Here is a 24,967-nt window from a genome sequence, read left to right on the forward strand (position 1 = left end):
AGTGAGAGGCCCTCGTAAAGCAAAAAAAAAAAAAAAAAAAAAAAAATCTGAAACAGATATGACAATGGAATTTTTTCTTTGTTGAACTCATAGTTTTTGGTTAAACTTGTATTTTAAACATAAACATTAAGAAAACCAACCAAATAAAATATCAATAAGCCTTCAGCCAGAGTCTGTAGTCTGATAAATGGAACTAGTTTCATATAAATAGAAAATAGGTACCTGTCTCAGGGGTGTGATTGATGCTTACATGCTCCAAAATACATTTCTAGTCAGCATGTCTAGTGCCTGGAATAGAAACTTAAACCTGTGGAACAAAGGCGTTGTTAATTGAAATATATTACCTCTTAGAGCTGGGTTACACAACCTCAGTACTACTGACATTTTGGGCAGAATAATTCTTTGTCACAGGGAGTGGTCCTGTGTGTTGTAAGATGCTTAGCAGTGTCCCGGGTCTCTACTCACTAGATGACAGTAGCACACCCCTAATGTGACAACCAGCAGTGTCTCCAGATATTGCCAACTGTCCCCGGGGGCAAAATCCTCCTCTTCCCACCCCCCTCCCTCCTTTGGGACCATTCCTTTGGGAACCACCTCTCTTAGTGAATAATGCATTAATCTATTGGTACCCACTCTCACTGGCATAATTTATTCTAGCTTTCTAACTAATAGCCCCTTGAAGGAGCAGAACTTGATTTCTACAGTTTTTGGTGACTGGTTTAGGGGAAGATGGAATGCAAGGTAAGGCATGGGAATCACAGGGTTAACAGGGTCGCTGGATGGTGGTAGAGGAGGCATGTTCCTTAAGGAAAGGTAGAGGTGAGACAAGGGAGTCTTCCTTCAAACTTCACCTCGTAATCCGAGGAAAACAGACTGCTTCTTTTGGAGGAAACTTTACTTTAGAGTGGGTTAGAGACTTGCATATGAGTATGTGCTCTCACCTCTGAAAGCAGATGACTTAGCATGTAATTCTGGCCAACAATGAGTAAGCGAGATGGAGTGGTTCTGGCAGGAAAGAGGAAGACAGAATGTCAGAGCAGACTAATGCTTTTAACTGCATTGTGAGGGATGGGTGGAAAAAGAGCAATTTAAGTGGTAAGTCACAGAAAGAAAGGCTCCCATGCTAATAAACCAGTTTTTCCAGTGTATTTTAGCCCATAAAACAATACTCTCTACTATTTTTCAGATTTTCTTTTCATACAGCTGTAACAGAGGGGATGACTTGCCCTGTGCTCTGTCCCTATTTTCTGTGAAATTAGTTTTTTTAAAAATGTACCTAATATAAGCAGGTTTTAAATCTTTCTATCCTCAGCAGTAACTAGTTGGGGATCTTGTTGGTGATTTAGCTCTCTTAGTGCCAAATACCTCAGTAGTCTAGAAGAGGGTACCTTCATCTCAGAACTGTGGAGGTTTGAAAAACCTGGGTGAAAACTAAGACACAAGGGTGAAAACTAAGACACAAGGATTCTTTGAGAGTGAAAAGATAATAGGATCAGATGATAGGACAGTGAACTCGAGAATACATCCGCTGTTTATTTAGAGTTCTCTTTACTGTTGGGAGGAGCGGACATCTCATCAGGTACCCATCAAATTCAAAATCCAGCTTGTCATTTTAGAAGTGTTCCAAGGGACTTCCCTGGTGGTGCAGTGGTTAAGAATCTGCCCGCCAGTGCAGGGGACATGGGTTCGATCCCTGGTCCGGGAAGATCCCACATTCCGCAGAGCAACTAAGCCCGTGCGCCACAGCTACTGAGCCTGCGCTCTAGAGCCCATGAACCACAGCTACTGAGCCCTCACGCCACAACTACTGAAGCCCGTGCGCCTTGAGCCCGTGCTCCGCAACAAGAGAAGCCACCACAGTGAGAGGCCCGCGCACTGCAATGAAGAGTAGCCCCTGCTCGCCACAACTAGAGAAAGCCCGCCCTCAGCAACCAAGGCCCAACGCAGCCAAAAATAAATGAATAAATAAATAGATAAATAGATAAATAAATAAATAAATAAGCGTTCCCCAAACCAACCTCCCATTCACCATACCGCTTCTGGCCACCCTACGCCACAGAGAAAACCCTAATCAAAACTCCAGAGCTTCTCCATTTTGTTTCTGCCTTATAGATAAGAACCTATCAATAATAATAATAATCACCACTATTTCTTAAATACCAACTCCACTGTGCAAAATTAATTTACATTATTTACATGAGGATAACATCTTGTTAATCCTCATTTTATTGATGAGAAAACTACAGGTGAAGAAGGTCAAGTAACTTGCTTCGGATCACATCGCTAGTCAAAGGTAGCCTGAAAAGGGATCCCAATTTGTCTTTCCTACTCAGAATCCCTTGCCACCACTTCCTACCCTAAACCATGCCTTCCTTACCGGCCCCTCTGGCCAGTGTCTTCTAATTCTCCCTTTGAAGGTTGAGGTGACTCTTCCACAAATGGAATCTCCTCTGCTGAGTGTTGGCTTTGTCACATCCTAGGAAACTCATAACATTTCAATCCTAAATCATCAACAGAAATTTTAAAGAAAACAAATCCCTTAAGACTATCCAGCATTATGATCAAAGATACTGTACATCAATGCCAAACCATAAGGTTGACATTTTAATTGAATTGATGGTTCATTTGATGATGAAGTTTATGGACTCTTCTGTGTTGTGGGATTTCTTGTTTAATCAGATTACTTATGTCCAAATAAACGAAGTTAATGTGGATGTCAGTCAAGATATGGGTCAACAGTGTATTGAATGAGATGTTAAAATGTTAGTTGTTAAAATGAAACTCTGCCTGTTATTCTAAATGCCTGTTGGTTTCTCTGCAGTGTTGATTGACAACTGATTGCAATGTCCATACTTCCACCCCATTTATGCTTTAAAATGGATATAAACACATATTTAATTCTGTGATTAGTATTTATATCTGGGGCTAAAATCCTCCCATTTTATAATCAGCATTGATTATTTTATAAGTTTCTGGAGAACTATTGGGGTAAATAATGACGAAAAAGAGGGTAGATTTTCTCATCCACCTTTCTCAAGAGACTAAAAGTACATCTCCAGTACTTCTAGCTTAGCACTTTTAGTCTTGATAACTGAGAGACACTAATAGAAAATTACTCACAATACAAAAAAGGCAAATTATTCTATTATAGATATATAAACCATGTAGAAATCAGGAAAATAGAAGCTTTATTTCAGTAAAGCTTTTGATTTTATCTTAATCCCAAATAACAGGGTCAATAAATCCATTCTACTTGTTACCCTTCCCATGACCCTGGCAGACATCACTAATTGATGACGTCTTTGTCACTGAACCAAGATGTGGCCTCAAAAGTCCTCTTTAGCACAAACCTGCAGACAGCTTCTCACTACCAGCTGACCTGGGGTTGGCCTTCCTGATGAAACCTTGTCACACTCCTGATCTGGAGATTAGATGGGGCTTCTCACCCTGCTTATCAGAGGACCACTAACTGAAAGGAAGGGAACCTGTTGAGTAATTGGCTTTGGCTTAGATTTGGTTGTAGTGTTTGAGGTTACATTGATGACTTTGACATCATTGAAGTGCAGTATGGTGGACTGAATGCTCTCAAATTAGTCAGGTTTTAAACAGGAATAGAGTTTAAAGTAACCTTGATGGTTTTGATGAATGAGCCACCAGAGAGAGGGAAAACATTCAAGATCCTTTACCCAAGGAGGATGCTCCAAAATGGGATAAAAAGCCAGGCTTGGTTACATACATGATAGGAACTGGCCCCTTCAGAAAGCCACAGGCAGAGTTTTAGATAAGCAGGCAGTGGAAAGCAGGGCACAGAACCTGGACTGAGGCTGCAGTGCATAAAAGAGCCAGCATGTCTAACTACACAGTGATGCGCTGCTTGGAATCACTAGCCCTGGTCTTGGCCATGAACAGTGATTCCTGCGTGTCTTCCGTGTGCCTACGTTATATTAGGAACTATGCCCACAAGCAACCCTTAGCCTAGTTAAGGAGATCTCACCAAGATCCGGATATCCATGTGGCCATTGAGAATCAGGCAGCACTGGTGTTATTGAAGTCCACAAACATGTAAATAGAATTAATTTGAGGAAGAAACTTAATGAGCGTAGCATGAAAGGAGATCATTTTGGATGGGGGACATCAGAGAGGGTTTTTTGTGGATGTTTCCTGTTGAACTGGCCATGTGGAGGTAGACTGAGGTTAACTAAGGTGATGGCTTTCTAAACTGGGAAAATGAGGGAATCATTTACATAGCAGTGAGAGTGAGCTTAGTTTATAGAAGAGACAAAAGATAGAAATAAGATTAGGTTATGAAGGGCCTCAAATGCAAAGCAGTTTAGATGTGATATAAAGGCACAGGTGAGTGCAGGTTTACTGTTTGTATTAAGGGTGGTAAAGAGGAAATTCTGAAGCCCGTATAAAGGGTTGAATGAGATCTGTGAGGGTTGATTATTGAATTTAGAAAAAGCAAAAAAAAAACCTGAGGAATTATACATTTTTCAGTTGGTTAATTATTAGAAGGAGGAAGCCATCCCACTTTTCCTCCATATCCATAAAAGATGGAATAAAAAGATTGGCTTAAATTGAAGTAAAAAAATTGATAGATGTAAGAAAGAACTTCTCGTTAGCAAAAAAGGATATGAAAACTGGACCAGGCTGGTAGGTAGATTACATAGAGATTTTTTGCAAATTGGATAGATAATTGAGAATTTTGGGAGAAGCATAAATTATATAACAAAACTCTTTTCATTTTTTAGCAGTGCCTTTTTGTCTTGGTTGTAACAAATTCCCTATAAATGTTTTAAGTATTTCAGTTTTCAATCTGTCTTTATGTGGTGTTTATCTCTGTAACATCAGTGTCTGCTTGTGGGTCACTGGCTCTATGGGCAGAGAAAGCAAGAAAGCTCTTCATCAGTTCTTTTATTCTGCCAGCAAGTAGCAACAACTCCTCAAGCCCTCTTCACCTTTTCTCCTTTCTTCCAGAGATTTTGTAATAGCATTTCCCAATTGTCTGTTTTGTTTTTGCTGAAGCGCTTGGGGCAGCATAAGTTTTCGAACCAACAGGAAAGTGAGGGGCGAGGGCACCAAAGCATGCCTCGTACACGGAAGGTGGGGGAGATTGGGAGCAGATAGTGTGGGTTCTACATTTGTTGAGAATAGGCTCTTGGGCTCAGAGAAAGGAGAGATCCCATTGGACTTGTGATTAGACAGTTTTTTCCATGGGTCAGGGTAGGAAGAAGCCAGTGATGTCTGATGCCCTGGGGGTGAGCAAAACTCTTAGGCAGGGGCCTCCTCCTCCTTGGCATGCCAACCGCAGAACAGTGTGATGGAAAGCTCTACTCTGGACCCCTTCACTCGCTTTTCTAGGTCAGATGCCTGGTATCTCGGCTTCTGTTCCTCCAAAGCTCTGTTTCCCCCAAAGCTTGGGCTGGCTAGAGATGGAGCCCTAGCCCATTTTCTGAAGGTTCCTCAGGGAGCAGACCCAGTGGACCCCTTATGTCTCCTGTAACTTCTGGGATACCTGGTGAACAAGAGTAAAGAATGAGACACTTTTCTGTTAGGGCTTTCGCGCCTTCTTCCTTTCCAGGTGTTTCTCTCTGGAAACAGGATTTGCCTCTGTGCTTCTCTGGTGTTGAGCGCTGGGCAGCCTGCACCTGCTAATTTCACCTGGGAAATAGAAGTGGACCCTGATGCCTGAGGGTGCAGGGGATGCCATGGACAAACTTTGTGGGTGGATCATTTGGCTGTATTATCTTTGGATACCTGGAAAAATGCATTATATGCAGAGGACGGCAACTTGGAGGAGCATGGCTTCAGGCCTTTACAAATTTGAAGGTACTCTGGAGACAGTGCATATACATAGCAAATGACACCCTTCTTCAAGTTGCAAGAGAAAACAGCATTAAGGGCAGTGATTTCGGGTATCCCTTTGAAACCAGTGGCATTCTCTTGATTTAAGAGGGGGGAGGGACTTCCCTCGTGGTCCCGTGGTTAAGACTTCGTGCTCTCAATGCAGGGGGCCTGGGTTCGATCCCTGGGGAACTAGATCCCACATGCCACGACTAAGAGCCCGCACATCGCTACTAAAAGATCCCGCATGCCGCAACTAAAGATCCCGCACACAGCAATGAAGATCCTGCGTGCCACAACTAAGATACGGTGCAGCCAAACATAGAAACAAACAAACATACATACATACATAAATACATACATAAATAAATAGCTAACTAGCAGAGGGGAAGTTGATAATGAATTCCAGAGACCATCCCTTAAAAAAAAGAAGAGAGAGAGAAAATGAGATTAAGATTGGATAGTACAGACGTTGGCTATGTGTGATTAATTCAAGCATTCACCTGCTTGGTAGACTATGTAAAGTACTCCAAGCCTTTGCAAAGGGTAGGTGTATGTTCTTTTTTTCAAAGTGTGGTAAGCTTTTTGTGTATTAAGTTGGTATCTGTTAGTGTATCACGCAGATGAATCCTTTCCTCTTTCCTGCTTCTGCAACAGCATTAGCACAACTTTACTTGACTAAATGAATGTCCCCATTTTCAGTGACTCATATGTTCTACACAGTGAGTTTCCTTGCCAGTCAGTGGTCAACCCACATGACCCTTGACAACAGACATCGTGTGTGATGCCAGCAGGCATTGCGAAATCCCAGCGTGTGACGGTGCCCAGCCTCTGATGTTCATCTCAATGAGCTAATTGCTAATCAGTAGAGAGGCGTGTGTATCAGGGTATGTGTACAAGAGAAAAACAGGCATTTTGTAATCAACAAAAAAGAACTAACACCTTTTTTTTTTTTTTTAAAGGGAGGGCATTGCCTTGCCATTTCACCCTCACCCTCATAGGACAAGTCATCCATTGTGTCTTTTAGTGTAAGCCTGATTTAGTTTTAGAAACTTATAAGTGATGTTTTGTAAGTTTGATGTAACATGGATTTTTTTTCCTGTCTTTGCTGATAATCAGTTAAAACAACTCCTGCATCACATAATGAATGGGGTTGGTGGTTCATGGGCTCAAGGAAAATGAAAAAGGGGAAAATGGAGGTCTGCTGATGTGAAGAATCTTGAGTAATTTTAGAAAAAGGGGTATCAGGTGGAAGAAATTGTAAGCAAAGGCAGGAGAGTAGGAGAGCCTAAGAGATATTAGGGGCCCAAGAACTGATTTAGTCTGGTTGGAGCTAGGATGAGTGAAGATGAGTTGGAAGTGCAAAGTGTCGAGATTGGATATTTCAATCCTAAAAAGCCTTGAATTCCAGGCCAAGAAATTACTTAATTAAATTCAGGACAAATCTGGTAGCTTTTTGGAAGCGGGGTTAGGAAGAGAGTGGGGAAAGTGGAGAAAGGAGGGTGGTGGATGGAAAGCCATTCTGGAAGGTATTGGGGCCTTGAACCAGAGCCATGGGGCTGGTGCAGAGGTGGAGGGTCTGTGCAGCCATATAAAAATGTGAGCCTTGGGGAAGAAGTCAGGACTATAGATGTACATTTGGGAATTATTTGCACAGGGTGGAAGTTGAAATGATAGATTGAATGAACTCACTGAGTGAAAGACATGTATAGAGGCTAGAGAAAAAAGGGGAGCAGGAAGAGATAAGTGAACCAGATGAGGATCAACTAGGGAAAAGAATAGGAGCAGAGAGAGTGGAAACTCAGAGGAGAGAGAGTTCTAACCTTTATATTTTCTCTCTCCTCATTTCTCTGCCCACTGATACTCTTTTGTGCTATATTTTTCAATAGATGTTTTCTATCAACTCTTTTTCAGAAATAAAAACAGTGAATACCTTATCTGTAAACTGCTTTTCTGTGAGTGTCTACACACGTGAGGTGGTGGTGGGGTTATTAGGGACTTCTAAAGCTAACATAGAAATTACGTATTTTAGGGTACGATTTGAAATGCAGGGGTGACACTGGTTTATGTGGAAAGGGATCATAGTACGGTTTCACTTTGTTGCATCTTTGCAGTTCTGCACAGGCTGAGCCATCAGACTGATGGGATTCTGGGAGAGCCAGCAGATGACACACAAAGGATATGTGTGTGCAAGTTCTTGTGTAAACATTTTAAATTTGGGTTTACACATCTTTTAAAAACTTTCTGGCATAGGTAGTATTTACATTCACATGGTACAAAAATCATAGCAATTTAAAAACATGTGCTTTGGCAAGTGTAGCTTCCAGCCATTACTTTCTACCTCTATGCCATGTTAGTGTCTTATGGATGTTCCAGCGGTTCTTTATGTGACCTCAAACATGCTATTGTAATGGAAATGTTTGTTACTTTCTTGAGTTGCTAATACCAAAGATTATGTACAGTAAACACTACTCTGAGCCAGTTTTTCACTTATAGCCTATAGTCCTTTCCATATTATTACTTAGAAAGTTTCTTTTTTTTTTAACAGCTACGAGAAATTTCATTACATCAATGCAAATGGTTTTTTACCTGTAGTTCTCCACCTTTTGCTATCAAAAAATATGTGGCGATTCACACTATTTGTAACATGAATTACATGTAACATAAATCTGTGACATGAATGGGATTGCTCTGTCAGAGAGCATTTGTAATTTTGATTGATGGCCAAATCACCCTTCATTAATGGTTGTACTATTTGTACTTCCACTAGGGGTGTATGGAAGTGCCTCTTTCCCCACGGCTTCACCAATGGTGTAAATGTATGTCAAACTTTTGGGTTTGTGCGAGTCTGACAGGTGAGAAGTGGAAACTCATGTTAGTCTTAATTTGCATTTCTTTTATAGAGAGTGTGATTTGGTACACGTTTTATGTTTAAGGGCCATTTGTATTTCTTTTTCTGGAAACTGTCTTTTGGCAATTTTTCCTTCTTTTCTTTTGCCCATTTTTCTCTCTCCCTTGATTTCTGTTTCACTTTGATTTCTGGGACCTTCTCATATATTAAAGTGATTAATTCGCTTTTGTCTGTGCTGAGATAAAAATACTGCTTTCAGTTTGCAACTGTATTTTCCCCTTTGCTTATCATACTTCTTACTATGCAGATATTGTCTTCTTTTAATAAATTTATTTATTTATTTATTTTTGGCTGCATCGGGTCTTCTTTGCTGCGCGCGGGCTTTCTCTAGTTGTGGCGAGTGGGGGCTACTCTTCGTTGCGGTGCGTGGGCTTCTCATTGCAGTGGCCTCTCTTGTCGTGGAGCATGGGCTCTGGGCGCACGAGCTTCAGTAGTCGTGGCACGCGGGCTCAGTAGTGGTTGCTCGCAGGCTCTAGAGCACAGGCTCAGTAGTTGTGGCGCACGGGCTTATTTGCTCCACAGCTTGTGGGATCTCCTGGGACCAGGGCTCGAACCTGTGTCCCCTGCATTGGCAGGCGGATTCTTAACCATTGAGTCTCCAGGGAAGTCCGATATTTTTCATTTTTATGTAGTCAAATTTATCAATATTTTCTTTTTATAGCCTCTGGATTTTTATTTATTTTAGTAGAAAAATTTTTCCTCTGCTAAGTCTTAAGGGAATTCTCCAGTGTTTTCTTTGACTACTTTTATGGCTTTAAAAAAAACAATTTAAATCTTTGATTCATTTATTCTGGTGTATTTGTCCAGATGGCTATCCAGATGTTGCAACACTGTCTATTAAAAAGCCCATCTCTACCCAAATGATTTGTGATGCAACCTTAATAATTTCCTGAATTCTAGTATAGTTTTGGATCTAGTCCTGAACTTTCTATTCTGCAGTGTTTACTTGTCTTCTCATGTACTGGTACGTTGTTTTAATTATTGACATTTTAATATCCGGCAGGGATCGTTGTTCTCATTGCTTTTCCTTACAGAACTGTCTTGTGAATTCTTGCTTATGATCCGTATGATCTTGACATTCAGCTTGTCTATGTTCCAGAGGAAGTACAACTGTCTATTTTTATTGGCATTGTGGTAAATTTATAAGTTTACTGAGGGTGGTTTGACCTTATCTGTGTTGAGTCTTCTCCAAGAACATTACACCTTTCCATTTGTTTAGGTGTTTCTTTGTACCCTCCAGAGGTGTTTGAAAGTTTTCCTTAGACAGTGTCCATTTCCTCTTAAGTTTATAATTCCAGTAGATATTATAAATGGAGTCTCTTCTTCCATTCATATCTTCTAACTGTTGTTCGTATATTGGAAAGCTTTGCTTTTAGTAAGGCAGAAGGATATAAAAAAGTAAGAATTCTACTTATGTAGGTTTCAGATTTCCTTTTTTTTTTTTTCAGGCATGCAGCTATTTTATCTTAGTAGTGATAGTTTTACCACTTCTTATTCAACGTTAGTTTGTATTTTATTTCTTTTCCAGTTTATACTTCATTTCTTTCCCTTGTCTAATTGTGCCGGCTGCTACCCCAATACAGCATTGACTAGCAGTGGTGTTAGTTGCCGTTCCTGCTGCGAACGGGCTGTAGTGCCTGCAGCGTCTTCCCCGTACGCTCAGGTTGGCTTTGATCTAGTTTTCCATCTTATGGTAAATACTTCTTGATGCTTGTTTTGAAAATCAAGAATGAATGTTGGATTTGTCATGCTTTTCAGCATATTTGGTGATGAGTATTCCCCCCATCCCCTTAGGCATATGATGGCAAATTACATTAATAGCTTAATATTAGAGTCATCTTTGTGTTTATGGACTAAACATTGCTTGGTCATAATATAGTGTTGGAAACTGTCTGCCAAATTTGGAGTTAGGATTTTTGCAGTTGATCCTTATATTTGAGATTAGTGTATTACCACCTACTTACTTCCCTCCTTCCCTCTTTACGCCCTTTCTTCTCAGATTTAAAGGTTTGGTAGAATTCCTTGTAAAACGGTTCGGGTCTGGGCCAGGTAAAGTTTCCTTACTCCCCACAACATTATTGCGTTTGTGCAAATGGTTATCTTTAGAGCAGGGGTCCCCAATCCCCGGGTTTGAGGCCCGTTAGGAATTGGGCCACATGGCAGGAGATGAGCAGTGGTCGAGCGAAGCTTCATTTGCCACTCCCCAGTGCTCACATTACCGCCTGAACCGTCCCCCACATCGTTTAGAGCATTCATCTCTTGGTGTCAGTATTAGTAATGTTTTCTTAGTTAGAAAGCTATCCATGTTGCCTAGCTTGTTATTACATTCATTTGCATAGGACTTTGTGCAAAGTTGTTTATGATTTTTATACTTTTCTGTTTATGTTATTTCTTCTTTGTAAATTCTTATTTTGTATTATATGTGGACGTTCTCCCCTGTCCTTATTTTGTTTTTCTTACTTGGATTAACTAGTGAGATGTGTAGGTGTTTAAAGGAAACTTTAACCTTTTCATGTTAAAAAAAAAAAAAAAGTTGAATGTGACTCTTAAATGTGCCAACTGGGGAAACATTACTGGGGGGGGAGGCACGAGTAGTTTCATAATTCTAGAGCTTTTTTAAAAACTAGGCAATCATGATTGAGTAGCTCTTAGGGAACCAAAGGAGATGCTAAGTCAGCATTTATTTTGAGCACATTTCATGTATATCATGGGTCATGATAGTTCTGCTGATTTTGCCCCCTTTTCTTTTTGTGGACCTATTATATGGTACATACGAATCTCATTCTAAAGCAGGGACACTTGTGAAACTTTTATGTAGTGAGGTTTTTTTTCCTTCAGTTTGCATGGTATTCATATTTTTGTTTTTCATTCTTACCGATCTCTCTACTTCCAAGAAGAGATAAACTTCAAATCTTAAAACAGCAACCAAAAAATGACCTAGCCAACAGCAACCCCTCTTACAAGTATATTGCTAATTTGACAATCAAATAGATAAAATATTATCAATAATAGGTGAAACTAAGCAGAAAGATGTTAATGTGTGTCTGTGAACTCTCAGTGTTCTAATACTTACTGGTAATAACATGTTTCTCTCATCCTAAGTATTTCTTCTTCTAAATCATTTTAGGTTGTAGGGTGAGGGGTTAACATAGATCTGTCGCTCGTAGCAACAAAATGATGTTTTGATTCAGAGGTGGGGACCAATCCAGGTTGTGGGTGCCTGAAGCTTATACAATTTGGAGACTCTCTTTAAGTAAAAGAATACACAAAGTTAGGTGTGGGAGCTTGGAAGGGGCCATGCAGGTGAGGAGACTGAAGCTTAACCTTCTTAGTTTTACAGTCAATCTGTCTTTGACTCAGAGACCTTGAACTCAATGTAGAGTCATGGCTGAGGATATAGCAGGTTGTATAGAGGCTGTTTTCTACAAACCTTGGCTGGGTGACAGTCCAGGTTAATGAAGATACAATGGAGGTAAATGACTTTAGAATAAACCCTAACAGTGACAACAATAAAACGTCAAGGGTGATTATCCTTTCTAAACCTTGACTAACCTGCAAGATGCCTGGGGCAGCTGCTTCTGCCTCAGAGAGGACTTGAGGAGGAAGGATACCGGCAGGACATCTGTGTGCTGAATCACAAATTGGACAGAACAGCCTCCTTGGGCAACTCGGACCTGGCTGAACTACAAACTGAGGGAGTATTAAATGGACCACTGCCCAGGGGCTGTTTTTATTTGGCTTATTGTAGGAAGACCTAATGGGGTGTGCTCCAGGCTGTAAAAGATTCCTGCCCCAGATGAAAAAAAAAAAACAGTGACTTGAGTTCCTGCTTCCTGGGAGGGATGATTAAGTCTAAGTCAGTCAGTGACAAGTACGTGTCCAGATTAATGACAGATGGAGGCCACTTATAGGTTTTCCCATATCAAAGTTCCATTTCTTTCTTTAAAGGTAGGACAGATACTCAGTAGAAGTGCTACTCAGGGCTTCTCTTTAGCAAGGAAGAACTGGGGCTGATGTGGAGTTGATGGGAAAGATCTTACATCTTTGAGGTTTGTCAAAGAGCAACTGTTGGACAGAGTGACATGGAATTTGAAGGTTTAGGATATGAGAGAACATTTGGTTTTGGAGTCACAGACTTGGTTTCAAATCCTGGTTCTATTCCTTTCTCTCCCCATGGCTCCAGGTAAGTTACCCAATCATTCTGAGCCTTAGTTTCCTAGTCTGTAAAATGGGGATAATAGACAATACCTCATAGGATTATGGGGATCACATGAGTGTACATGTCAAGGGTTTAGCACACAGTCTGGCATCAGGAAGCATTCAATAAATGTCAGTTGTCTTTTTAGTTTAGGAAGGAAGACAAAATTATTCGTGGGAAGGGTAGGTATGATTGGCTAGAGCCTCTAATTGGGATTATAGCTAAAAGTTGTGAAGACTCTTAAATGTAATAGTTTTCTTTTTAAAATTTATTTATTTATTTATTTTGGCTGCACCGGGTCTTCGTTGCGGCTCACGGGATCTTCGCTGCGGCATGCAGACTCTTAGTTGCAGCATGCAGGATCTAGTTCCCTGACCAGGGATTGAACCTGGGCCCCCTGCATTGGGAGCGTGGAGTCTTACCCATTGGACCACCAGGGAAGTCCCTGTAACAGTTTTCTGATTCCCCCCCAAAACTGAGGCATAATTAACATACATTAAACTGCACAAATATCAACTGTTCAACAAGATGAATTTTTACATACTTGTAAACCAATGTGACTACCACCCAGATTCAGCTGAAGAACATAGTCATGATCTCAAAGTTCTCTTAGGCCCTGCCTAGTAGGCGTGACTCATCCCTCAGTCCTCATTGTAACCTCTCTTTTGATTTCTGTCATTATCAATTAGTTTTTCCCATTTTTTTTGAAATTTACATAAATGAAATCATATAGAATGGGCTCTTGTGTTTTTTTCAAGCAGCATAATGTTTATGAGATTTCTCCATGTTACATGAATCAGTGGATTTTTTTAAATTGCTGTGGAGTATTTCTTTATACAAATACATAAAAATTTGTTTACCCATTATTGTGTTGATTGACATTTGAGTTATTTTACAGTTTTTAGCTGTTAGGAATAAAGCTGCTATGACCATTGTTGTGAACCTGTTTACTTGTTTTTCTTGGGTACATACCTTGAAGCGGAATTGCCAGGTCATAGGGTAAATAAGTGTGTTTAACTGTTGGAAACTGCTAAATGGTATTCCAAAATGGTTGTACACTCTCAGAGCTGTGTCTGCATTCCATAGCCTCTTCAGTGCTTGGTATTTTTGGCCCTTTTAATTATAGCCATTGTGGTGGGTAAGTAGTAGTACATATGTCATTTTGGTTTTTAAAAATAGCATTTTTAGTACTTTTCTCTCACTATATAAAATAATACATATACTTTATTGAAAAATTAGACATTGCAGATGTATAAGAAAATTAAAAGTTACCCACATGAAATCCTATTACTCAGAAAAGACCTAATATTTTGATATCTTTCCTTATAGTTTTTCCCCCATTCCTATATATTTTAAAAAGTGTAGTTATTTTAATTTAGTTGATTTGGGGTTGGACCCTGATGTCTTTACTTTTATAGATTCCAAAGATATTCTAATGTGCAGCCATACTTGAGAACTACTGAGTTAGTTCAACTCCTTTTTTTCCCTCTCCCATCTGTGTATTGAATATTTTAGTGCCTGGCCTGGCACTCTCTCTGTAATGACTGAATGAACGAATGAATGAGATTTAGATGAGGAAATTGATTCCCAGCTAAACTGACTTTTCAAATGAGTTTCTTAAACAGATTTAAAGAAAATACAGTATTCAGTTTTAAAAAGTAAAGAGAATAGTACAGTTAATTCCCTTATAGCCATCACCCAAATTCAACAAGAATTTGCTTTATCTATCCCTTTTTTCAGTTTTTCCTTTGTGGAAGTATTTTATTTAATTAAAAGTTTAATTACAGATGTAGTATGTGAGCAATTTCGAAAATCAGAGAATACAGGTAAGCAATCAGAAACACCGTATTCTCACTTTTGTGTGTGTGTGCTGTCATGTATTTTAATGTATAATTGTAGTGACTCATTTTAAAAATTTTTATTGGAGTATAGTTGCTTTACAATGTTGTGTTAGTTTCTACTGTACAGCAAAGTGAATCAGCTATACATATACATGTATCCCCTCTTTTTTGGATTTCCTTCCCATTTAGGTACCCAGAGAGCATTGAGTTGAGTTCCCTGTGCTGTACAGTAGGTTCTCATTAGTTATCTATTTTATACATAGTATCAGTAGTGTTGTATGTCAACCCCAATCTCCCAGTTCATCCCATCCCCCCATCCCCCGTACTCTCACCTTAATGAATGTCCTTTTATGGGAGTTTTTTTGTGTGTGTGTGCGGTACGCGGGCCTCTCACTGTTGTGGCCTCTCCCGTTGCGGAGCGCAGGCTCAGCGGCCATGGCTCACGGGCCCAGCCGCTCCGCGGCATGTGGGATCCTCCCGGACCGGGACACAAACCCGCGTCCCCCGCATCGGCAGGCGGACTCCCAACCACTGTGCCACCAGGGAAGCCCTTATGGGAGTTTTTAAAAGCTAGATATTATGTCATTTTACCTCTAAGTACCTTAGTATGCATCTCAAAAATCTGACTTTTTCAAAACATAATCTGGATACCATTATTACACTTAACTAATTTAATAACAGTAAACTGGATTTTTAAAAAGTACTTAGGAAGGAGAGCAGTGGTAGTCAGGAACACAAAGGATTCACTGTGAAATAAGCATAGTCAAATCGCCTAATTTATGTGCTGGAAATTGTAACTTGACTAACGGCCCAGGGAATTTTTTGCACATGGTATATCTCAAGCTTAGCCTTGCGGTGGTAAATTACTTTGAAAAAAGGTGGCAAAAAGTGGACTGGAAACCTGTGCAGTTGGGGGACTGCGTAGTTGATGAGCTCATTAGTGTGTTAATATCTGTGATGAGTAATGAATTGGAGAAGAATGAGGACAGAGCTCAGTGGTCTGTTCAGGGATCTGTCCTTCGCTCTGGCTTGTTAGAATTGTATCAGAACCTTGAACTATGCCTAAGGGATTGAACATGGGTCTTATCTCTCTGGAGGCTGGCACTGAATATTTCCGCTCTTTAATCCCAGATGCTCTGATCCACCCCACTCCCCAGCCCCAACCGCATACAGTTAATCTTTTTTTAAAAAATAAATTTATTTACTTATTTTTGGCTGCGTTGAGTCTTCGTTGCTGTGCGCCGGCTTTCTCTAGTTGTGGCGAGCGGGGGCTACTCTTCGTTGCGGTGTGCGGGCTTCTCATTGCGGTGGCTTCTCTTGTTACAGAGCACGGGCTCTAGGTGCACGGGCTTCAGTAGATGTGGCACACGGGCTCAGTAGTTGTGGCTTGTGGGCTCTAGAGCACAGGGTCAGTAGTTGTGGTGCACGGGCTTAGTTACTCCACGGCATGTGGGATCTTCTTGGACCAGGGCTCGAGCCCATGTCCCCCGCATTGGCAGGAGGACTGTCAACCACTGCGCCACCAGGGAAGCCCGCATACAATTAATCTTTACAGCTACTTTACCCTGGTCTCTTTAATCAGGCCAATCACATTTATGGATCAGGAAGGATATTGGGGCATGGGAGGGAAGAATGTAGGCCTGGCTTTCTTGCCAAGAACCAGAGACCCTTAGAGGAGATTCTCATAGCAGAAAAAGGACCTTGCCACCACTAGTTGGAGCTGGGACAGGTAAACTCCTTCCTGCCCAATTGCTTAATAATTGGGTAGGGGGATATAGGGGATGTATTTATTTAGTACTATTTAGTATTTATTTAATCCTATAATAGGTAAATCATGGAAATAGGGGATTAACAGATATTGTCTCCTTCAATTCTTTTTTTTCTAAAATTGTGGTAAAAACACTTCACATAAGATCTACCCTCTCAACAAAATTTTAAGTGTATGATACAGTATTGTTAACTATAGGCCATACTGTACAGCAGATCTCAAGTACAATTTTTACAAAATTGAAGCATAATATACATAGACAAGAGTGTAAAATTATAAAGGTACAACTTGATGGATTTCCCAAAGTAAATGTACTCATGGACCTCTCATCTAGATCAAGAAATAGAACATTAACAGTGTCCCAGAAAGTGCCCCTAACGCCCCCTCTAAGTCACTACAGGACGAGGAAGTTTTTTGTTTTGTTTTTGTTGATTCCAAGCCAGATTTAATTTTTAAATTTCCTGTGGAAATAGTGCTAAAGGAGATTTCTATTTCATGGTTCTGCTACTATATGATCACGTATATTTTGGGTTAATTAGGCTTATGATTAGGTAGGACTCTAGCTCAAACAGACTAATTCAAAATTTCCATGAGAGAGTGTGTTTTAAACTCTGAGCTTCTGACTTTTGGAATATAGCCTATTGGTAGGTTAAGGATCAACTTCTATACATAAGCCTGCTATATCCACTTTTGGTCTGTGGTAGACCCTGATTTTCCTTAACTGCTGACCTAGAAAGCATACTTTACAGCTGGGAGATGGAAAAACTAGTGTGATTTATAAATGGGCAGTTATTCCAAGAGTTCACTCAGCTAATTTAGAGTTAATTATATTTGAGATGGTTTTAACTTCAGCCTCCATTTCTTTTAACAGGCCTTTCATAGCTGGTATTATTTATGTACCAGTGACTTGCTCAAGGCAGGTGGCACAGGCAGCTTGTGCAATTCATCTCTTGCATTAGATATAATTGTTCTAATTTTATTTTCATCCAAGCATGAACCTTGTCATGTTGGCCAAAGCACTGGCGTAAGGACAAAGTTCAAATGTTTATGGCTTTCCCTTTTTGAGGTTAACTTGCGAAACAAAAGGGAATATTTTCTAGAATCAGGGTTTTACCAATTTAAGAACTGTGGGTTGCTCTGAAGGATCACGATTAATTTATTAATAATAACGAGGTTTCCTTAATGACAATAAAACCAGTATAGAAACTGTCTGTGCTAGTTAAATCTGATACGTATTTATATCTATATTTTGAAGACTTTTGGTCTACTTACGAACATTTTTTGGTGTCAAAAGGATTATTTCCTCTTTTTTCTAAGGTGTATTTGGATGCCTGATACATAGTGAGTATCCCCTATACATGGAGTGAATTGAATATTTTTTCCTGTTAGAAGTTCATACTTAGGGTGAATTCAGTCAGTATTTCTGACCCTCCAGTAGTCAATATTCAGGAAGGAAGTAACATTATAAATTCAGTAGTGCTTCTTTTGACATCTAATTTTATAATACCTAATTTCAGATTTTGTGTGCCTTATTAAAGAGCTCTTAAGCTAGTACCTGCTCTCTTACAATATAGAGCTTCATCTTGGGAACAATTGTCAGTTCCATGTAACTATTTTTTTTTTTTCTTGGTTATAGCACATGTGTAGCCACCACCTAATTTAATAAATAAAACTTTACAAAACAAATTCTCCTGTTTATCCCTCCCTGATTCCATTGCCCTGCCAAACCTGAAACTACTACTCTGATTTTGATTATTTTGATGCATATTTTCATACTTCCCCTATACATGTATGTATTCTTAAACAATACATAGTATTTATTGTTTTGCATTATTCAAACTATAAAAATATCACCTTTCACATATTACTCAGAATTGTTTGTTCCTTCTGATATTTGCGAATTATCTAATTTGGTAAATTTTAGTTAATTTCTTTTAACTGCTGTGTAGTTTATACTTCATATATCCATTTTTTAAAATATGAGCTGCCACTTATTTATTTACATATAATTGACATATAACATTATATTAGTTTCAGGTGTACAACATAATGATTCGATATTTGTATATATATTTTTAAAATTAAATTAAATTAAATTTTTCTTGGCCACGCCATGTGGGTGGCATGTGGGATCTTAGTTCCCCGACCAGGGATCAAACCCGTGCCCCCTGCAGTGGAAGCGCAGAGTCTTAACCACTGGACCTCCAGGGAAGTCCCGATATTTGTGTATCTTGCTGTATATCCACTTATTGAATGAACCTTTGTATTGATTCCACTATTTTGCTATTATAAACATTGTGGCAAGATGTTCTTATATATACCTGTTTGTGCACAATTTTATAAGAAGCTCTCTAGAATATAAGGAAAAAGCTCTTCCTTAAAGTGGAATACCAAATAATAAATATGGAAGGAATGAAGGAGAGAGAAAATACTATTTTAAAAGACACATAGTACCAATTTATTTGGGGTGAAAGTGTGAGGAGTAGGATATTTCCGTAGTTTCAAAGCATCTCCCTTTTATAGATACTTATAGGTAATAATTATCTACTTATTAATCAAAAAGAGAAAAAGAGTAACTTCACAGTGGAGGAACCCTGTAAGCACTGACTACCTTAAACCAACTGGTCAAAATTAAACGTCACAAATCATGGGACAAACTGACATCAGTGCCTCCCCATGTGATGATGCACTGAGAAGGATACAGCATCACTTACATAGTATTCCTGCCCAAAGTGTACAACCTGCATCTAAGCATGAAGAGACATCACGTTAACCCAGATTGAGACAGTCTACAAAATAAATGGCTTGTGCTCTTAAGAAATGTCAGTATCTTGAAAAACAAAGAAAGACTGAGGAAACTTTTCATATAATAGGAGACTACAGAGACGACATGTATTGTACAATCCTGGATTGAATCCTGGACCAGGAAAAAAATGCTGTGAAAGATATTGGTACCATTGTCAGAATTTCAATAAGGTCTGTAGATACTAGTGTTGCAGTAATGTCAACTTTCCTCATTTTGATAATTGTACAGTGGTTATGGGAGTTCCCTGGCGGTCCAGCAGTTAGGACTCGGTGCTTTCACTGCCGTGGCCCTGGTTCAATCTCTGGTTGGAGAATTAAGATCCCGCAAGCCCTCCGGCAAGGCCAAAAAAAAAAAAAAAAAAGTACTGTGGTTAAATAAGTGAAGCTCCATGTCCTAAGTAAATCTATGCTGAAATATTTGGGGGTAAGGGGCATGATGTCTGCAATTTATTCTCAAGTGGTTCAGAAAATAGTATTGTTTTATACATACAGAGATATGACAGTAAAGCAAATGTGACAAAACGTTGGCGGTTCGTGGATCTGGGTAAAGTGAACCATCACTGCAGTTTTTCTGTATATTTGCAATTATTAAACGCAGATCTTCCTGCGGTGTACCTGGAAGTAGAGTTGCTGGGTCTTGGGCTGTGAATATCTTTAAATTTACTAGACAGTGCCAAATTGTTTTCTAGTGTGGTTGTGCTAATTACATTCCCTTGTCCCAGGTCTTTACCAACACTTGATATTATTCAATTAAAAATTTTTTTCGGTCTTCATGGGTATGAAATAGCATCTCATTGTGGTTTTTGCATTTCTCTGATTATAGGGAAGCTCAACATCGTTTTAAATGTTTATTTAAAAGTAAGTAAGTCATTAAAGCTTACTCTTTTTATGAATTCCTTGCCATATACTTAAGCATTTTTTTAACTGAGTTCTTTGATGTTTTCTTATTAATTTTTTGTATGTTAATATATTCTGGAAATGAATCCTTTGTCAGTTAGATGCATTGCAGTTACCCACATACTTTCGAAAGAGGCTTAAGGAAAATATAAAATTGAGTTATATTTTATTTGAGTTACACAGAATAAAGTAGGTCAGAGGGCAGAGAAAACATTGCACATCAAATGTGTAGTGGCTAAGAGGTTGGCTTCTGTTTACAGATCTCTTCTCTCCTGGCTCAGTTAAATAATATGAGGCAACTTGAACTTGTATTTTTATCTCTGGTCCTTCTGAAAAAGGTCATTTTTTTAGAAGGGCAGTCTCCTGTCTCCAGGGTATTTCATTCAGCGATTTCCCAAGTAACTGTTCATCTCCTCCCTTCCAGACTTAATAAAAAAAGTCTATACATTGCTAAATAATGAAACTCTTGCACTGCTAAATATTGGCCAGTGCTCAGATTGAGTAACCTGCTCTCAGTGGTACTGCAGTACCTACACAGCAAGAGGGTAATTCAGTAGCAAAACTATTTGGTTCATTTTCTAATACTGATTAAACCCTTTGCAGAGATGAGGAAAGATTAAACCACTTGGAGTACGCTACTGAAAAAGATAATCTAATGATCATTCAAGAACTTACTTTAGTGCTCTCATTCTTAAGGTGGTTAGGTATTAACTTTGCATGTGGGCAAAAACAAACAAAACCCACCAAAAAACTCAAAAGTAAAATCAGAAAACTTTAGCCTTTGTAAGGACTTTCCCAGCCCCCTGCCCCCCATTTTGTAAAGGAGGACACCAAGTTAGGTGACTTATTGGTTATCCCTGGTCATAGAGCAAGCTGGTGGTTGTCCTAACAGAACTTGACTTTGGATTCCAGATCCTCTTCACTTTCTACTCCAGTGCATTATGCTGCCATTCCTTCAAAAAACGGGTATATTACAGCTCCTCCTTACAGATGCCCATCCAAGTTCTCCAGAGGGTAGATAACATAGCTGTCTCCACTTTCCTCATTGATTTCCTAGTAAACTGAAAAATGAGAAAAATCAAAGGGGATCTTCTTTCAGGGAACTTAACGTCTTAAGTCTTGTCTTTTCTAATAAATGTAAGAAGTAAATTCATTTGTGATACGCCCCATCGGGACAAATGGATAGCCATGTCACTGTGTATATAGCTACTTTTTATTTTGAAGATCTTCTCATCTATTATTTTTATTCAGTGGGTAGAACTGGGTGGCAGTAGTCATTTTTCAATCTACCAAACTTATGCTACTCTAAAGAATCTTTGAATTATTTTCTTTATGGAAAATACAATAACAGTATAAAGAGGAAAACCTAGTCCTATTGCCCAGAGATAACCACTTAATGTTTCCTTCTGGACATTTTTACTATATATATATTTCATAGAGTTAAGAGTAAACCATAGTTTTAGATCCTGACTTTTTTCACTTAACATTATAGTTTTTATAAATGGATATACTATATCTCATTGTCTGGATCTATTTTTTTAAATTAATTAATTAATTAATTTTTGGCTGCATTGGGTCTTCGTTGCTGCGCGCGGGCTTTCTCATTGCGTTGGTTTCTCTTGTTGTGGAGTATGGAGCATGGGCTCTAGGCGTGAGGGCTTCAGTAGTTGTGGCTCGCGGGCTCTAGAGCTTAGGCTCAGTAGTTGTGGTGCTCGGGCTTAGTTGCTCCACGGCATGTGGGATCTTCCTGGACCAGGGCTCGAACCCATGTTCCCTGCATTGGCAGGCGGATTCTTTTGTTTGTTTGTTTGTTTTGTTTTTTTAAAAAAAATTTTATTTATTTATTTATTTATGGCTGTGTTGGGTATTCGTTTCTGTGCGAGGGCTTTCTCCAGTTGCAGCGAGCAGGGGCCACTCTTCATCGCGAACGCGCGGCCTCTCTTGTTGCGGAGCACAGGCTCCAGACGCGCAGGCTCAGTAATTGTGGCTCACGGGCCCAGCCGCTCCGCGGCATGTGGGATCCTCCCAGACCAGGGCTCGAACCCGTGTCCCCTGCATTGGCAGGCGGACTCTCAACCACTGCGCCACCAGGGAAGCCCCTGTCTGGATCTATTATAATGAAAATGCTACAGTGAACGCTCTTGCCTGCGTTTCTGATTATTTTCTTATGACAGATTCCTAGAACTGGAATTATTGAATCATCAGCAAAACTGTTTTTAGTTTCTTCATGCCAAACAGATTTTGACAAAATTGCTCCTAGTTCCACACTTGTACAAATTGAGTATGAGAGTACCTGTGTCATTTCTGTCTTTGAACTTTATCATTAAACAAACATGTTGCTGATTTGATCATGCAAATAGGCCACTCTTTGTCTGATTCACGTTTCTTTGACTACTAGTAAAAAGGCTTTGAAATATTTATTAACTATCTTTTTTCTACGAATTCAGTTCATGAACTTTGCTTACTTTTTTGCAGGAGCCTATGTTTTTCTTATTAAATAATTTTTACATATTAAAAACTTCAAACTTTTACTATTTGTGGTAAATATCTTTTGCCATTTTGCTTGCTTTCTGGCTTTATAGTTTTTATCTGGGGAAAACATAAATCTTTGTTTCTACACAGTCTAGATTTATACTTGGGGAGAGTTTGTTTCTGTGAGTTCTTTTGCTAATGATTCGTAGGGAGAAGGTGCAAGCAAAAGGGTTATTGAGGACCAAATTCCTCTGTAATGAATTGAAATCATTGGGAAGAAGCCATTTCATGCAGACTCAGGGCTTTTTACCTCTTTTCCCACTTCAGTTGCTTGTCTTTTATTTCTGAAATCTGCTTCATGTTACCCGTTAGATTTATTTATTTGTCTTCTGCACAGTTAAAGTAGCGTCTTTGATCAGTTGTTCTTCTGTTCTATGGCATTTTCTCATGTCCTGATGCTTTCTTTTAAGGTATTATCCAAAGAGATGAGTCACCCATGGAAAAAGGGCTGTCTGGTCTGCGAGGAAGGGACTTTGAGCTGTCTGACGTGTTTTATTTCTCCAAGAAGGGATTGGAAGCCATTGTGGAAGATGAAGTGACCCAGAGGTTCTCCTCAGAGGAGCTAGTGTCATGGAATCTCCTCACAAGGACCAATGTAAATTTCCAATACATCAGTCCGAAGCTCACCATGGTGTGGGTGCTGGGCGTCATAGTGCGCTACTGTGTCCTACTACCTCTGAGGTATGTCTCCTGCCCAGTAACTTGATGGTACAATTGGTTCAGCTTCCTTTTTTTTTTTTTTCTTTTAAATATATTTATTTTATTTATTTATTTTTGGCCTCATTGGGTCTTCGTTGCTGCGTATGGGCTTTCTCTAGTTGCAGCTCTTCGTTGCGGTGCTCAGGCTTCTCCCTGCGGCAGCCTCTCTCGTTGCAGAGCACGGACTCTAGGCACGTGGGCCTCAGTTGTTGTGGCTCGCGGGCTCTAGAGTGCAGGCCCAGCAGTTGTCACTCACGGGTTTTGTTGCTCGGCGGCATTTGGGATCTTCCCGGACCAGGGCCCGAACCTGTGTCCCCTGAACTGGCAGGCAGACTCTTAACCACTGTGCCACCAGGGAAGCCCGGTTCAGCTTTCTTTTTAAATCATTTATGTAATGGCCACACTAGAGTATTAATGATACTAACCCACCCTTTCCCATTTAGAAAACACCACTAAACGTGACCTCCACAAAAACATATTATTTATTCTCTCACATTTTTCCCAAATGGAAGTGTGTGTTCAGAATCCAGTATATATTAACTGCATCCATGTTGCTCTTTCAGTCATGGAAAATTTGAGGATGGATAGAAAAGGGAAGTTAGAAAAAAGAATAGAGAGTATTTACAGTTTCACATTCACCAGAGTGTCATCCAAACTGTGACTTGCCTCTCTTTGCTGGTCTGTAGCCATTCATAGCTGCACAGGCGAAAAAAAATTCCTCAGAGTGGTTACCACACAGGAGAGAGATATTTGGAAGGGTGAATTTGTTCCACCTAGTTCCATTTTGATCATTCACTAATCTTATTAAAAGTTCAGCAGTTGGGCCCCATTTTGGTTCTGAGTTTGCGTTCTGCCTCATGAGGAAGTAGCCTCAAAGCCCAGTTTACTGGAGCCACAGTATGGACCGTGAGTTGAAGGAGAGACACTGGGCAGTGGGGTGAAGTGGTTACGGTCTGTTTAGCATGGTGATGGCAGTAGTAGCATGGGTGCCAGGCATGATATTGCTGTTGATTGTCTTGCTTCATTTCCCTGGACATGGCCTTGGTGTGCTCTCAATACAGCTTTCCAGGCAGTTGCTTCCAGCCGACTAAAATTGGCACATGAGTTGAAACCTCTTTACCATCCCTAGGGTGGCCTGTCCTTGCCTCATTCAGATTTATTATGCGGGAAGAGATTGCTTAAGTGTAGGCAAAGGCACATATTTCTAAGAAGCTCTTTCTCTTTTCTTGTGCTCATGTTGCCACTGTGTAGATGTTGGGGTATGTCTTTGGGGAATCATTTCAGCTGTGATAACAAAGTGAAATTAGGACACACTTACTTGAACATTAAGCCAGTGTTCCCAAAGTGGGGTTCACGCACTCTGGGGATGCACAAGATTATCCATTGTTGTGTTTGGGAAATGTTTCGGCTTTTATTTATTAGAAGTTTCTAGTCTATTTATAATTAGTGCTTCCATTGATTTTATTTTTATT

The 24,967-nt window shown here is 39.8% G+C and overlaps 1 protein-coding gene across 6 annotated transcripts in view; it reads left to right on the forward strand.

The window, feature by feature from the left end:
* Nucleotides 1–24,967, forward strand: part of GPAT3 (glycerol-3-phosphate acyltransferase 3) — a 57,257-nt gene that overhangs the window by 14,622 nt on the left and 17,668 nt on the right. For 5 of the 6 annotated variants that reach the window (XM_028491999.2, XM_007118319.4, XM_028491998.2 and 2 more), the window contains exon 4: nucleotides 23,207–23,477. In XM_028491999.2, coding sequence (XP_028347800.1) covers nucleotides 23,207–23,477 — 271 coding nt within the window. The remainder of the gene's footprint in view (nucleotides 1–23,206; nucleotides 23,478–24,967) is intronic. The other variant, XM_055086059.1, reaches the window with a different exon arrangement.

This window comes from Physeter macrocephalus, chromosome 7, assembly GCF_002837175.3.
Source record: "Physeter macrocephalus isolate SW-GA chromosome 7, ASM283717v5, whole genome shotgun sequence".
Classification (NCBI taxonomy): Eukaryota; Metazoa; Chordata; class Mammalia; order Artiodactyla; family Physeteridae; genus Physeter; species Physeter macrocephalus.